The sequence below is a fragment of the Notothenia rossii genome (assembly GCF_949606895.1).
Source record: "Notothenia rossii genome assembly, chromosome: 7".
In the NCBI taxonomy this organism is placed as follows: Eukaryota; Metazoa; Chordata; class Actinopteri; order Perciformes; family Nototheniidae; genus Notothenia; species Notothenia rossii.
The window spans coordinates 29,786,294-29,803,164 of record NC_136905.1 but is presented as its reverse complement, the minus strand read 5'-3'; the positions used below and the strand labels follow the sequence as shown (position 1 = coordinate 29,803,164).

General features: G+C 39.4%; 2 protein-coding genes across 2 annotated transcripts in view; one reads left to right on the top strand and one right to left on the bottom strand.

The window, feature by feature from the left end:
* LOC307047616 (uncharacterized protein) overlaps positions 1-16,871 on the top strand; it is a 309,906-nt gene that overhangs the window by 39,036 nt on the left and 253,999 nt on the right. The window lies entirely within an intron of this gene.
* Positions 1,993-16,871, bottom strand: part of LOC307046550 (nuclear factor of activated T-cells, cytoplasmic 1-like) — a 64,827-nt gene continuing 49,948 nt past the window's right edge. The window contains exon 10 of the mRNA XM_079692945.1: positions 1,993-3,798. Within this exon, the coding sequence (XP_079549071.1) occupies positions 3,743-3,798 (56 nt within the window). The 3' untranslated portion in view covers positions 1,993-3,742. The remainder of the gene's footprint in view (positions 3,799-16,871) is intronic.

Below are 16,871 nucleotides of genomic sequence, written 5' to 3'. Positions count from 1 at the left end.
GTTAGCAATGCTTTTTTCACGTTTCTGCTTAGGGTAAGGGTTAGCAACAAAGCAGATATACAGTATAGTAAGTAAAACCAAATCAAATTCATACAACTGGTCCAGGGGCTGGAAGGCAGATTTAGTTACCTTAAGAAAAAAAACAAGCTACATGTTTCTTCTGGTGCTAGTTATTTTCTGGTCAAAGCATCATATCTAACATACAACTATGAGGGTGGCATTGATCTTCTGGTCTAACCCTTGGAGCAATTGCAAATCCCAATGAAATAAATGAAGCTAATTCTGTTTAAATTAAAAACTTTAAAATGTTAGTTTATATTCTCTAAAGTTGAGCAGATGAACCTTGGTAGCATTCAATGTTAAAGAAAGCAGTTCAGTGTTTGAACCGGTAAAAAATATAATGCAATGATGTAAAAAGATTGAACTCCACAAAGTATATTCACAAGAAAATGTCATCATCTGGTCATCAGATACAGACCTTTCAACAGTTTAGGTCTATAGGTTTTGAAGCTCCATTTGTTTTCAGATCATGGATATTCTACTGATTTAGTTAGCCTCCCTGCTTGACTGCTGCTTCATGGAAACTACGGCCCGGAGTCATCTCTCAGCTGTGTCAAAGGGTATGCCGGCATCAGATGAAGAGTAAGGTAAAAAGGACAGGGTGCCAGGAAAAAGGGGCGTGACTGCATCTGTAAATAGTGGGGCTATTTTGGGCTTACCAGGTCCGTACAGGGGAGCGCCGCCTAGGCCTGCCTTCTGTCACTATGGGGATGGGCGCTTCATAACTTTGCTGGGTGGAAAAAGTCTGGAGGACTGGCAGGTGGTACACAGGAGCGTGGCAAAGCTCCCATGGCGAGGTGCTGTTTTACTCTTAACTACCCACCACTAACAATACTCACTGGAAAAAACACAGGCCCCTGCTTGTACTTGGCATATCAGCAGCTTGTTGCTTCTTATCCTGCTAAGTGTAGGGTTGTTTTTATTTCAAACATAAGGGGAAGACCAAATACCATCTTTTGATAGATTAAGTGCCATCTTGCTGGCAATGGCGTAGGAAGAATGTACGCCGAGCACTATTTTGTGACAATTTAAATTGTAATAAATCAAAGTAAATATTCATTCCAATAACAGTGTGGTGAACTAGCGGTTAACAAAACTGTATTTTTCCATCCTCTTGTCAATGTCCAACTGTCTCCATTTCAGGTTTTAGGAGGGATAGGTGCAGGTTGGAACAGTCAAAGGTTTAATAAGGTCAGGCCGTATAACACACGGATATCACACAGACAAGTCAAAGACAAAGCCTAAATCTAAAGCATAGCCATATGGGCCATACATGTAATAGTCAAAGAATGCTTTTAGAGGGGAAAAATAAGAAAAAAAGGCAGAATCTATACCAAATGTAAGACTATTTTTTTTAGCAAAATTGTATTTTCTAAAATAAATCGATTCAAGTCTATAGTAGTAATTTCAATGTGCACATTTTTTTTTTTCAACCCTTAAATGGGCATTTAATATTTTGGAAAATGAATTGAATGTTATTTTCTACATTACACATATATTACAAATTAATACACCCCTATTCCTCCTTATCACCAATATTACACCCGTATTAAAACAAAATGACTCTATCCATGACATCCATGTTACACTGTTATTAACACACATATTACACTGGTATTACACCCTAATTGCACCCATGTTACACAATTATTACATCCGTATTACACCCGTATTATACCCATGTTAGACTGTTAATTACAGCTATATTCCACTGTTATTAGACTCATATTCAACCCATATAACACCAATACTAACCCGATATTTCCCTGTAATAACATTGTTATTACACCCATTTTTACAATCAAATAAATGTACCCCCCAGGATCCAGAAACCATTGAATGGTTAATGTATTTTTCCAAAAGCATTTTGAAAAGGCTCACTAAATCAGTAATGATAAAACAAAATACAACAACAATAACTGACAACTTAGGTTATGTATGGTCAACATTATGCCATTTATTAATTCATTGTTTAGAACATATTAAATGCACTTTAAACACATTTCCTTTTTCATAAATATTTCATATTAAAGAGAAATATGTTTCACCTTGTGCCTACACAGAAAAGCATTATAGAGTTGCAACAATCAACCAAGAAAAAGAGTAAGGCACAAAATAGAAACCTTATTTATACAGTTTAGTCATGCTATATACTATATGTCCAAAAATGTATTAGGAAGCTATATTGTAAGCTACTGTCAGCTAAATGATCCTCGACTTGAGGTACAATGTGCATGCTCAGAAAGACCGATAACATGGAAAAAGACTGCAGCTGTGTGGAAAAAAAGTCAACGAAGGTAAGTTTGTGAAGCGACAGTGGAAACTATGTTTGGTCTGGAAGCCAGTTTCTATGGTAAAGTGCATAATGTTTTTTTGTACATGGGAACCACTCAATGCTTTGACGGAAAAAAAGAAAAACTTGGACAATAATTTCACCAAAGTTAAAATCCTTTGGTTTACTCACATCAATTATTGCCAGCTGTAAGTAACAGTCCTGCCATCTTCTCAGTGGAATCACCCATGAGTTAAACTGAGCCTGCTGAAGACTTACATTATTCTGCATATTTACGTGCGAAACCTGCAGTGCAAGATGTTCAAATATATTGTCCAGGAGTATTCTCATTGAAATTCAGCAGGTAAGCATACCATTGTTCAACTATCTTATAGCTCGGGGAGGATTATACCTGCCTTCATAAGCCTCTGCAACCAGGAACTGTTGTCATAGGATATGTACTATATATTTCTCTGATTGTCTGTGCATCGTCATGTCATATGGGAGGAGCGGAAGACTTGGGCAGGATGATAAAAACAAATACAAATAGGCACTAAGGTGAAAAGCATAATGCAGGGTAGTAGAAATGGTACACATTATATGGAAACAAATGGAACAAAAGAAAAAAGCTTAACAGCATGATATAAGCATAAGGCATACGTTTTTTCAAATACATGTTTATACAAAAGAATATCATACAATAACATTCAGTATAAATGAACAATGAGATAATAAATGAGGAAGCGAGAAAAAATACTAATCTATTCACATACTCCCTACATCTTTTCCAGCCTTTTTTTATTCTGTTTCCCTGTAAACAAATCATTGAAATGATATAAAACGGTCATATAAAAATGTCCAATTGGGTCACAATGAACCATTTGCATTTGTGTGACTGTTGCTAATATTTGCTGTCAATATTCCTGCAGTAAGGCACCAATTCGGTTGTAACAGATTGACTGCACAGACAAATGAGCCAAAGTGATGTAGCGTGACACTTATTTGTCCCATTAGCTTTGTCCATGCATTAGCATCCAGTTCACACACAAATTAAGGATTGTCATTTTGTCAACGATAGAAGTAATTCAGTTTCATTGAGCTGTTTGGTCCACTAAATAACATCTGCTGTGTATTAAGGCAAGTGTAGTCGGATACTTTGCCCCTGATATCACTTCCCTTTTTGTAAATATAACATTTATTTGTTTATTCAAATGGAGCTTGCCAGTGATTGTCAATGAGAAAATGCAGCAAGTCTTAGAGTTAGGAGGAGCTGAAGGCGATGATGGTCAGTTGGGAGGTCCTCGTCAGAACTTTATTCTTCATCATCTGGATCTCTAGGTTGTTTTTGGTCCTCATTTTGTTGATGCTGCTGTTTTTGTGTTTGTGCTGCTGCAGATGAGTTCTTGGAATCTATGCATGAGTGTGCACGGAAATGCTGGAGAGGTCGTTCCTGATGATCTCGTTAACTGTAGAGAGAAAAGAGACATTTGGAATCATTATTAACTAGTCACAATAGATGTCAATGGAGGCTATTCAAATACTATTATTAAATGTAATGAAGAGATGTGACCTGGAAGGTACAGAGACTTGTGATAAAAGCTTGTCAGTTTATATTCCCTGCCAAGGCCGTATTTACAACCAGGAAATGTGGGCCTCGGAACTCCAGAGGTTTCGGTTGAATAATCGAAAAATGACGTCCTATGTCTGTTAGCGACCACTTTCCCCTTGACTTCGATGTAAAACGTCATGAGGTCATGGAAAGATGTGAAGGAGAATTCTTAAGGACTTAGGAAAAGACAACCGCGGATCTAAGAACTCCCATTGCAGATACACTATGTGCGACAATAAAAGTTTTTTTTACAACAGCTTTATTTACTAAATAAATAGCATTAACAAGTTAAGACATAGGAAAACTGGATGAACGTGGCATTGTATTGAAGAAAGACAGTACATGTTGCACAACCCTAACCTCAAAGTTCTGCGATGACCCCAGAGGTGGAAGAAGTACTTAGATATGTTCAGTATCAGTATAAAATTAAACCAAAAGTACCAAAACTAAAAGTACCCATTAGGCAGTTGACTCATTTCAGAATCATACATATTAGATTATTGTATAGGACAATCATGTTCTTATCACTTCGATGTTGCCTCTGTTAAAAGGTGGGGTCTATTTTAATTACATTGTATACTTCTGGCCAGCTTAACTTCTAAAAACCCTAACCCTACTAGATGAGTAGTGTTATGTTAGTTTTAGAATTTAGCCTTTACAACATATGGGCATTTTTCTTACTTGATGGAGAAAACATTGACTGAACTGTAGGCTGAAAAATAAGGGCAACTGACAATTTACCAAACTTGGTTTGATGTGGTTGTAGAAAAATAGTGGATGTCAGTAGCTGCAATCCAAACATATCACTGTCATTACCAGCCTTTAAAACTGGTATCGGCCCTGTGCACATATCTCTGTTTTGAAGTCATCGTCCTGTCCTTCCTGCACTAGTTCCTGTGCCCGCGCCTTTCCCACAGTCGGGCAGACACAGAAGTCCCCTGTCTTTATCTGCTCTGTGTTCTTTGGCAAAACAGAGGGAAGTGACTGTGAAGATGGCGAGGACCCCGAGCCCTGAAGCTCAACGCAAACAAGAAGCTCCTCAGTCCCAGAGCTTACTGCGATAAAGTGGGCTGATGTAGACAGAGAGAATGAGAGAGAAAGTCGGGTTGAACCACCATCCCCAATGTAAGGAGCCGAGACAGGAAGTCCACCCACTCTGAGGCCCAGAGTGGGCCTGCAGTGTGTTATCACCAGATACTGTTTGGTGATCGAGACCAAAACATCACTGAGAAAAAACAACAACCCAACTCTATTATGGGAATCAACAATGCGCTATTAACAGGAATGACATAAAAAACACTTTTATAACATACAAATTGATTGAGTGGAGAAAAAACTATTACAAAATGTACATTTAACCTTATTGTTGAATCCCACTCAATCAAATATTGGTGGTGTGCGTCCAATTATTTGTATTATTAGCATAGGTAAGGCCTCTCAAACACTTTATACTATCCCAAGGGTTTATATAGTCTTGATTGGCCCAATGGTATGTCATTGTGATGATTACTTTAAAATATGTATTATATGATAAACATTTTTTTCTTCAAATTTTAAATGTATTTTTTTGCGTTGAACTGTGAAAACAAGATGTTTTTTTTATCTTCGTAAGAGACCTAACCACCATTTGTGAAATTAGAAGAGAGCAAAAATTGGGGAATATCATAAATCAATTGGTACTAACGAAGAAGAAATGGAAAAAGAAGAGATTGTTGTTATATATTGGGAATAAAGACTTTACTTTATAAAAAAGTAGGCCACACACACACACACACACACACACACACACACACACACACACACACACACACACACACACACACACACACACACACACACACACACACACACACACACACACACACACACACACACACACACACACACACACACACACACACACACAGGTTGGGACTCCCCTCCCTAAGCAGGAGGAACTCCCATTGGAAAGATCCCACCTGTGCCAACACTGCGGGATGTTTTCAACTCGATTCCACTCTGGGATAAACAGGCATTTACACGCCGAGGTTATTTTTAGCTCTGCCATCGCAGGGCATAAAGGAAGTGTAAGCACATTTAACAATTAGATGATCAAACTTGAATGTCGCTGCTCTTTTCTGTTTGTGAGAAAACGGCTGCAGGAAATTTCAAAGAAGGGAAAACCCAACTGTTTGGCAGCAAAAAGCCACAAATGTACCTTTTATTTTTCTCTTTTCAGTCACTTTCTAAAAAAATAGTGACGTCTCCGTCGCCCACATATCAACTGTAGTGTTATTTTGCTGCCTTTAACCATCTAATATTTTCCATTGGCAGGCCCGACGATGTTCCATTCTGAAGAAAAGAGTGATAAAGAGAAAGGAAGAACTCTGGCCCCGGTGTTTTTCTTCGATGTGTTCTGTCAGCAATGTGTGAATCTCAGAAACAGGATGTGGCCAACTGTTACACCACAAGACAACACCAAGCTGCTATTTATAGCTGTTTAATGGGGTAGCTTGTGGCACTATTTGCCTGCTAACTTCTTGGAAACTAAGACATTTGAAAAGAACAGTTGATGAAACTTGACTGACAGATAAACAGGTAATGAATACATCAATAAATGTGCATATGCTATATTTCTACCAGTTAGATGTTTGGCTATAGCTCAGAAAAAACAATTAACATTGAGAAAAGATCTTGTGTCACACTTCTGCCAATGCCTATTTTTCAGCTTTCCATTTGATCTGCCTCACCTTCCATGAAGTGACTAGATCACCACAACAATGCAGAATTATGGGAAGACATGCTGGGGAACATTTTGTCCAGAGTGGAATTTTGCTCCAATAATTCAACCAGTTGCATAATATAAACAGGCAAGGGTATATAACAATATCTCCTCTTGTAAACTAAGTCCTGGAAAGTGGGTTGCAGTGTTTAAAAAAAATCCTGCCAGATGATTATTTTCAACTTTCCTGATCTCTATACGCAATTGCAGTATTATGTTATATGATAATATGTTTATTGTTAGATATGTACAGAAATGAACTCTCTGTGGCCTGGCATCCCTTTGAGGAGCGTTGGAAACTTGTGTCAGTTGCCCAGGTTAATAATGGCAAGCTGTTACTTGTAGGACACATCATGAATAAACAAAAAACAGCGGAAAATTTAGCTCAAAATATTCCCCTGATAAAAAAGAAAAGAAAAAATAGCTGTGCCCTGCTAGCCTTAGTGAAACAGAATGACAACCTTTAGTAGCCGTAGTGCAAGTGTAATCATTGAAGCGCAGTCAGGACCTGTCAGGACTTATAGTCAGGGCAGGGCTGCTGAGGGATCTCAGACAGGTGTGAGAGGGACACGAAAATATGACTGTATGATGCCAGACATATTCACCAGTGTAATGGACACATCAGCTCCATTGTAAAAGGCAAACCAGTGTGTCTTGGCAGCTAAACACCCCCCACATCTACATCTTGTATGACTGCTGGCTGAATGAATGTCAACATTAATTAAATAAACTGTCTGGAACGTGTGATGCATAAGAACTGATTTTCTTCTACCTGCTAGAGGGGGTGGTGCTCCAGTACACATGCTGCCTGTGTAAGTGCTTACATTAACAATACAGTGCAGGTCAACCTATACAAACTGCTTATTCCACCAAATATGCAGAGATGGAGCAACAATTTGTTCATTATGTGACAGGTTTTCTAAAACAGAAAGCCCAGACCAAAAATAGCACAGCTTTGAAATAACATGAGGGGCTGAGTAATTGTGGGCATGTCGCTACAGGTACTGGTGGGAATATACAATGTACTCTAGAAAGTCTAGATCACAAGGGTTAACATACACAAAAACATTGCACAGCAGGTAATAATTCCTTCGAAACAGAAATGTAATACTCTGAGAAATTACACAGGTGACATTCTGGCCTCCCTTTTGATGCAAATTGCAAGGTAAATAGTTGTTGCAGCAAAAGTTGACTCAACTTTTGTTACCGTAGAGTTGACCTAATTTCAGTGGTCTTATCGAAATAAATAAGGGAGGAACTTGTGAAGAGAGAGAGAGAGAGAGAGAGAGAGATGCAGCATGTCTGTGAGGCCCCGCCCCCGCACGCAGATGAGAGAGAGAGATCTCTTTTAAAATATATTGAAAGTTAGAAACGGAGATGGTACGATAAAATGTGCAAGATAACGTTTATGTTGCATTTCTTTATTGTCGAAATGATGACATTTCATAACGGGATAAAGTCAAAGTGAATGGCCTGCTGCTGCTGAATGCATGGGGCAAGTGACTGGAAAAAGTTAAAAAAGTTATTACATCGTTTCAGATAATAATAATAAATAATAATGATAATTCATTCTATTTAGAGGCGCCTTTCAAAGCACCCACGGACACCTTACAATTCTAAGGAAAGGTTTTAAGTCAGTAAAAAGAATGCAATCCGGGGGATGTTTTTTATGTGGGGTGCAGATGAGAGGGAGCTGTCCAGAATGACACCAAGATGTCGTGTTTGAGTTCTTGATAAGCCATTAAAACAGTAAAATACGTGTCTCCTGTTCACCAAAACATACCCATCTGTTATGGAAAAAGAAAGTATTCCAAAAGTATTCTAAAAGTAATCTGAATACTTTTTAAGACACGTAACTTCTGTATTCTGATTACTTTCAGAGCCATGTATTCCGTATTCTAATTACATTTACAAAGTAACCCTCCCAACCCTGGCTGTCACTTGGATCTGCTCAACACTTGCATGGATCCTTCTTTGACTCATTCTAAACAACGAGAAAAACACCACACCCATATGAAGAGCTGCAAGAAATTCGAAAACCGATCTTGCAAAGACGCGTTGTGATTTGCATTGTATGATGAGAAGAAGTTAAGGTAGTGCAACTTTGGCCTTCCATATTTTTCAGTCATCCATGCATTGGCTTTATGATTTAATTTGACTACTCTGAGAGTTCAGTGTAAACCTGACCTCCACTGGAGATTTAGTTAGCATTGTTAGAGGAGAGCGCTTTGCACTGAGGTTGTATTACAGCCAGGCTTCCTCAGAGAACAGAGGATGCCCTGTGGTGTGTGAGATGCGGAGCCACGAGTCCTGAGAGCCACTTGGAGGTTCCTGCTCACGTAACATGATCTCCTTCAGCTGAATCAGGCCTGACTGGCAATGACCTGGCAGGGAGTGACTTTGCCTTCCCCTGGCTTCCCTCAGCTGATCATCCAAAACACGACCTTTGAACTCCAGGTTGTAACGGAGGCTTCCTGCCAGCTTCCTGTTCTCACTTGGAGTCTCTTGATACCAAAGCAGTGGAGGGGTACCTTCCTCTCACTTTCACTACATGAATAAACCGCGGCTATGTTGGGGTCAAGGACCTTCACACTGTAGCAGAGGGGGGTGTTTCCTACGCTTACCTTCTAAAGTAGCACATTGGGTTTGTGAGAAAGAGGAGGTAGCTTCCTTCTATTGTGGCTCCTAGACTCTTTGAGGAAGTAAGTACGAGTCATAAAACCTCCTTCATTTAAACACTAGCATCAAATCTGTGCACTGGCTGCAAGACAGACTCAGAGTCAAACCTCATCTGAACTGTGATCATGTGATTTAGTTGTGAAGCCAAAAGAAAGCTTAAACTTGCTGGAGATATACAATTGAATTTCCTGCTGCATATGACTTTTGTTTCCCCACTATATCAAATCTTCTCTCGGCCTCAGCAGAAACACTTAATGGACCATTTGCTGCCTCCCACGCACGACTCAAACGGCTGGACGGAGAGATGCTCAGACAGCGTCACTTATCTTCCGCTGATAACCAACAGCGTCAAAAAAAGGGAGGGTTCAGGGGTCAGAACGCACACACATATGACACGCGGGGAGAGGGAAATAAAGATGAAGAGACTGAGCGAGACACAATCATTATTCCCACAGATAAACACAAATGGAAAGAGACAAAGTGTTCCACTAATGCTTCATCATGATAAAGTGCTTCATAAATTCATCTAAGCCTCGCAGGTAGACAGCTTCTAATCCATCGCAGGCATCCCTTTGGGCCTAATGATGTGATGATATGTACAGACAGCATATTTCATCCCCGCAGCTAGGCTGATGTGTGAAGCTCTGGGCTTTCCCATGTGGAACCACTCAGTCTCCACCACTGACAGAGGAGATGGGGAGAAGAAGAAGGAGAAAAAAAGGAAGAGTGAAAGAGATAGGGCTGCAGAGCCACAGTTTACCCTGAGAGCTGAGGTTTTACAACTGCCCTGCAGCAGCTGTGTGCTACGGTGAAAACAAGCCAATCATCTCCTCACACAGCTGAGGTGAACAATGACGCCATTAAATACAGTTGATAGATAGATATATTTCCACTGGTAAGATTCTTTGTCTTTCTGACTTTTATAGTTACAGGTTGATTCTTTTTTTAACATTCTGTTGAGCTGAGGATCTGTATCAAATCCTTGAGAAGTCGTCTGAGAAAGTTTAATCGTTACCTCAAAGCAACAAGCTTAACAAATAGTGGCCCTTTGCTTTTGTATTTGTTGCCCTGGGTCTTGCCTCTCAGGACCTGTTTACACCTATACACTTTATTCTTTTATCAAACGTATATTTTACTCTTAGTTTTGTCCTCTTATCCGCACAGAAATAACGTTTTGGGTCTCTTAAACTTTTTTTAAGACACCTTGCGTATTTTCAAACTCTGGTTACTTTGTAACCGTGTTTGAAAAATGATGATGTAATCTCTTCAATTAGTGCAGTACATTGTTGCTTTGTGTAATGAAGATTCGCCAAAAAAAGTAATAACAGTTTTTTTTGCAGTTTACGCAGGTAGAAGGAGAGAAATATTATTATTTTTTAAAAACTGTATATGTCTAAGGCCTCAGGCAACCCACAGCCTGCCCCATCTTTATCCGTTATGTTCTTTAAGATGGTTATTCAGCCTGCAATGAATATCTGGGGATGCCCTTCATGGAAGTCATGGAAAACAAGAAAGCAAGAAGCAGTTGATTTGAAAAGAGAGGGAAATGAGAGGAAAGAAGACAATGATAAGTTGTTGGACAGAGGTGACAAAGATGGACATTGACACTAATATACTGTGTGGAATCGTGTTCATGACCATATTTGAAACTTGATTCAACAGCACATAAGGGGCCCGAGAAGAGATGCCAAATAAGTTATAAAATTCCTCTTCAGGAGAGCTGAAGAGAAAAGAAGAAATAAAGCATGGAGTGTAAACAGTGAGTGCTCTGATGTCACTGAAGAGATTTCTGATCGATATGTCTGCTGCTGTTTTTAGACAAGGGGCTCCTGGCTCAGTTGGATAAGAGAGCTGGAGCTGCCTGGAGAAATCAGAATGACATACTGTACTCTCTGCGCCTCATGTGGAGAGTCAAAGTGGAGCTGTGAGTCTCTAATGTGCCTCACTTCTCAGAGCACATGGTTGATGGCTCTTTGTTGTCATCTGAATCTGACATGTTGCCAAAGAATTGAGAGTTGAGAATTAGTTTAAATTAAAATCACTCGAAAAACAGCCAAACTATAGACATGCTGTGATCCTGGCTCGACCAATAAATCACCAGTATCCCAAATTAGAAATTTAAAGACAACAACTTTTACTGAAAGCCCCACCACTGATGTGCTTGTTTTGGCCACGGGTGCATAACCTTTTGTCTTTGATCTCGCATGGTGTACTGTGCCTCTCCCTATATCACCTCACTCTGTCTCTCTTTGTGAGCCTGCCACTTCCCTCTCCTCCTCCTCCTCTCATTTCCTCCCAGGCCCAAGAGGCCGCGGGTGTGCTCGCTCGAGGTCGGTCCCCAGGGAGGATGAGGGGGTGGTGTTTACAGGGTAGGAGCTGCTCTCCAGTGCCCTCAGTACTGACTGCTCTGTAATCACTGTGCAGTCTGACTGCATTGCAAACAATAACACAATTGGAACAGTCCAGTAACAATGAACTTCATTTATTTTGACAGAGTGACAGGTTTACCTTTTCTTATCCGACACAATCAGAATCAAAAAGCCTTAAGCAGCAAGGTACAGATAAAAGGCAAAAGCAAAAAGAATTAGCAATACCTACAGTACATAGTAAATCAAAAGTTAGCACCACGTTATTCATAAATAAAGTAGTCGTTTTTTTAAGTGAATATACAAAAGTGTCAAAGTAAATAAAGAGTCTGTAACACATTGTACACATTGTATATATAAATATATTCAAATAATCTTGTGAACCTTAAATATACATTGGGACCATTTGGTGTCCAGAATCACAGGATCACTAACCTGACTACCAAAAGTGCACTCGCACATTAAAGGAATATTCTAGAATGTTGGAAGTAAAGATGTTAGTTACTTATCCATAGTCAGTGTAAAGTAGTTGGCAGTCAGCCAATCACGATTTTTGAGAAACATTGAGTTATACTAGTAGTATACAGTTGCAAGAAAAAGTATGTGAACCCTTTGGAACTACATGGATTTCTGCATAAATTGGTCATAAAATGTGTTCTGATCTTCATCTAAGTCACAACAATAGACAAACACAGTCTGCTTAAGCTAAAACCACACAAACAATTATATGTTTTTATGTTTTTATTGAACACACCATGTAAACATTCACGGTGCAGGGTGGAAAAAGTATGTGAACCCTTGGATTTAATAACTGGTTGACTCTCCTTTGGCAGCAATAAACTCAACCAAACGTTTCCTATAGTTGCATATCAGACCTGCACAACGGTCAGGAGGAATTTTGGACCATTCCTCTTTACAAAACTGTTTCAGTTCAGCAATATTCTTGGGATGTCTGGTGTGAATCGCTCTCTTGAGCTCATGCCACAGCATCTCAATTGGGTTGAGGTCAGGACTCTGACTGGGCCACTCCAGAAGGCGTATTTTCTTCTGTTGAAGCCATTCTGTTGTTGATTGACTTCTGTGCTTTGGGTCGTTGTCCTGTTGCATCACCCATCTTCTGTTGAGCTTCAATTGGTGGACAGATGGCCTTAAGTTCTCCAGCAAAATGTCTTGATAAACTTGAGAATTCATATTTCCGTCGATGATGGCAATCTGTCCAGGCCCTGAGGCAGAAAAGCAGCCCCAAACCATGATGCTCCCTCCACCATACTTCACAGTTGGGATGAGGTTTTGATGTTGGTGTGCTGTGCCTTTTTTTCTCCACACATAGTGTTGTGTGTTCCTTCCAAACAACTCAACTTTGGTTTCATCTGTCCACAGAATATTTTGCCGGAACATCCAGGTGCTCTTTTGCAAACTTCAAAAGTTCAGCAATGTTCTTTCTGGACAGCAGTGGCTTCCTCCATTTTATGACCTACTTACAGTATGCAGATATCCAGGTAATTCCAAAGGGTTCACATACTTTTTCTTGCAACTGTATACTACTGAATACAGGGACACGAACCACGTGAATTATAGCCGCCTAGGGTAAATGCATGTCCGATAAAAAAAGAAACAAAAGCAATAAACTCCACCTAACTCCATTAAAAAAAAAAAAAAAAATCTGATTTACCAATGATACGTATTTTTTTGGGGGGCAAAATATGTATTGCTGCCACCCTCATCCACAACATTAAAATACTTTGCTTCAGTAATGGTATGGTGCTTTCTGTTTTTGCCCAAGCTCGGGGAGTGCCAACCGCAATAGAGTAAGTAGAACAATTAGTATGGATAAGCACCTCGTACAACCCCACTTTAACCATTCCAAACTATCCCTTTAACACAGTGTGTACTTTTTTTTAACAGAATATGAAAAGGATGCCGCAAGGTCTGATTGAGAGATTGATGTTAAAATGATGCAGTGCAGCAAACAAAAGCAGCAAACTGGTGCTTCCAGTTATCCTAATTACACAGTTCAGTTTGATTGCGTGGTGTAGTATTTATTTAGCTGTAGTGGAGGAATAGCACTATAGAACCCAACAATCAAAGTGTTTATCAAAAGCAAACAAAGAGGAAGATAAAGAACTTCTGACATATAGTGTGTATGGATGGTTCAAGACTGTGAGAAATCGAAAGCTCATTTTCACTGAACTGGTAAAGCATAACTGAATATAGCAAACACCAAAGGCTATGAGTGAAATACACCACTTTGTGATTGAGATATGAAAGGAGACAGATTAAAACTCTTTGAATGGCTCATTACCAGTAGGTTTATGGTGAAGTAACTCAGCCATCCGATAAGCCCACTGTGATTGATTTAGAATTAGAAACGTATGCTGCCACGGAGGCTCAAGATGTCACTGGTTCTAAAAATGGCACAGATCGAAAAAATATGAGCATATTGAAACAATCATACTTCTGTGGGTTGCAGCCGTCTGAGTGAGAATTTGGCAGCGCACCTTCATGTGATACGATTTATAACTGCATTTGTATAGCTTTTCGTTAAATCACCTGTTGCCTGTCAGAGGTTACGTGGGATTTCAGAATTGTTGTCTTTTATTTATATGTAGAGCAGAAGTGTCCAAAAAGGTTTACCTCAGTGCAAACTTTATTGTTCACCATCCATCACAGATAGATGGCTCAGAGAGGCGCCTTCCTGTTTTGTAATGTGCATGTCTGCTTGTATTTGCACACAGTGGCCTTTGCTTAACCTGTCTGTTTTGCCATCCAAGCATTAGCTGTGCTTGCTGTCATCTGCTAGTAATAGTTTTACTCTTTGAGGAAGCCAAAAATGGTTGGTTTTCACTCAGTTGGCCAGTTGTTTCAAACCAAATTGGTTTTGAGCATAGTTTAAGACTCTGCCTTTCTTCTTGGTTTTCCTCTAAAGCCCGTTTCCCAATGGACAAAAAAATGAACATCTGGCTACTGTCCTTAGTGGGAAAGGTTACAATCAGGATTAATTCATGGGTACTAATCGGCTCTATTTCTGATCCACTGTTATGGACCAACCTTTTTCTGGCGCTATGCGATGTGCTGCTGTCCTCAAAGCTACCAGACTCCAATGAGAGAAACAGTATTTTACCTCACCGGTTATCAAAACAGCATCACTCAAAGATGACCGGAAGAAAATGAATCAAAACTGTCTTTGTTAGTCTTCCAAGAAATCATCAACTATGATTTCAGAGTGAAAAACAGAGGGACAGATATAAAAAGTTTCTGATGAAAAAAAGAATTACGGATAAGGCACTGACAATATCTAGTACTGTTTACTCACCCTGTTTTCCACTGACGTTGAACATCAAGAATAAAATAAATAGAAAGGCAAACTTGTCTACTGGTCTATCAACACTCTTTAGTGTGTTTTCTTCGTTTAGAAAATCTGCATGTAAACACAAACTACAACCCTAAGTAAACCTAACCCTGTTTTCAGGTGACTTGAAACAGAAGACAAAAGAAACAGTAAAGGCCAACCCGATACCGGCAATGGGAAAAATCCACATGTAGCCACAAATTCAACTAACCCTAACTACCACAACCCTGTTTTCCAGTGGCCTGGAAAGAGAGGGACCAACGTGTCTTCTGGCAATTGGAAAGCAGTTTATCGATCATTCTTTATGGCAGTGGTTCTCAACTGGTGGGTCGCGACCCAAAAGTGGGTCGCAGACCCGTTTCGAGTGGGTCGCGGATGTGTGAGTGAAGAAAAAATAAAAATAAATTTGAATTCTTTTTTTTCTTTTTTTTTTTGCGAAAAAGTCAAACTTTTATTTTGAAGGCCCGATTTTCTAATGCTGTGCATGCAGTCTGCGTTGGACTTGGACTTGACATTGGGATTTCGCATCCACAAGTCTCTAAAAGGCACTATGCTAAATCTTAAAAAAAGCTCCTGCTGCGCACAAGGAAATGGCCTCTCTGTTTTCACCTTCCCCGCTGAGCTGTAGTACTGGAGCAGAGTGTGATCTGATTAACAACGTCTGCTGACCTGGGAGTGGCCCTACAACTTTAAATCCTTAGCTGCCATGGGGATTCAAAGACACAGGAGGAGGTCGCCTCGGAGCACATCGCGGACCTATTCAAGTCAACCAGTCCAGAGGAAGAGGAGATCTTGGCAAATGTTACACCTGTTTACTTTCTATCAACTTTGCTTTGATATGTTTTATAGACAGACAGACATCTGGAGACTGTAATGTTTTTTTTTTTTTTTAAAGCTGTGTTGTAGTCAGAGAGGAAGAATGAGCAACTATTTCAGAGATAGTAGGCGAGACAGACACGTTCACTGTAACCTGTAAATCATAGAACTGCATTTTCACCTGCTTCTGTTCGTGCTGTTTCCAATCAAACGGTTTTAACAGTTGGCTGGGACGGAGGGAGTGAACCTGCCATTTAAATACCTTAACAGACACTGGGGTCTGTTACTTCACTCGATGATGCAGTAAATCCAACTGATTTAATTAAAATGTACATGACATTTTCATTCACGCAGTGTTTAAGGGCTGAGCTTTCCAACTCAAGCTCCCAGTGGACTTGATGTGATTGATTTACAACATGAGCAGCACGAATTGTCTTCTGGTACTAGTAAGTCCAATGGAACAGAAGGAGATGTTGTTTGTTCATATAGAACAATAGTACCACTTGTACGGCAACTTTAAAGAAAATAATGTTAAATGTTTACATTTGTAATTATTGGCCATATTAATTGTCTATATATGACTTTTAAATGTTTTTTCAAACAATTTGTAGCTGGGAATGAATACAAAACACCCTGAACATTTTTGTTATAACTTTAAAGTGTCAGTAAATTATTTAAAATAATTACTTAACACAATAACAGCTTTCATATTTTACTTTAACCCCCTATATTTAGTATTAAAATTAGTACAGTAATACTTCGTAAATTGTTGGTAGCACACTATAATTTAAGGATGTTTTTAAGTGTTTGTTTATGTATTTGCCAACAACTATTAACTAGCTTTTGTAACACCATTGGTAAATTAATATGTGGCAGGTGTTGATTCCTAAATATACACCTGAAATGAAACATATACAACATTGGATACAGTTAATTCCATATTATATTTAAATGTTACA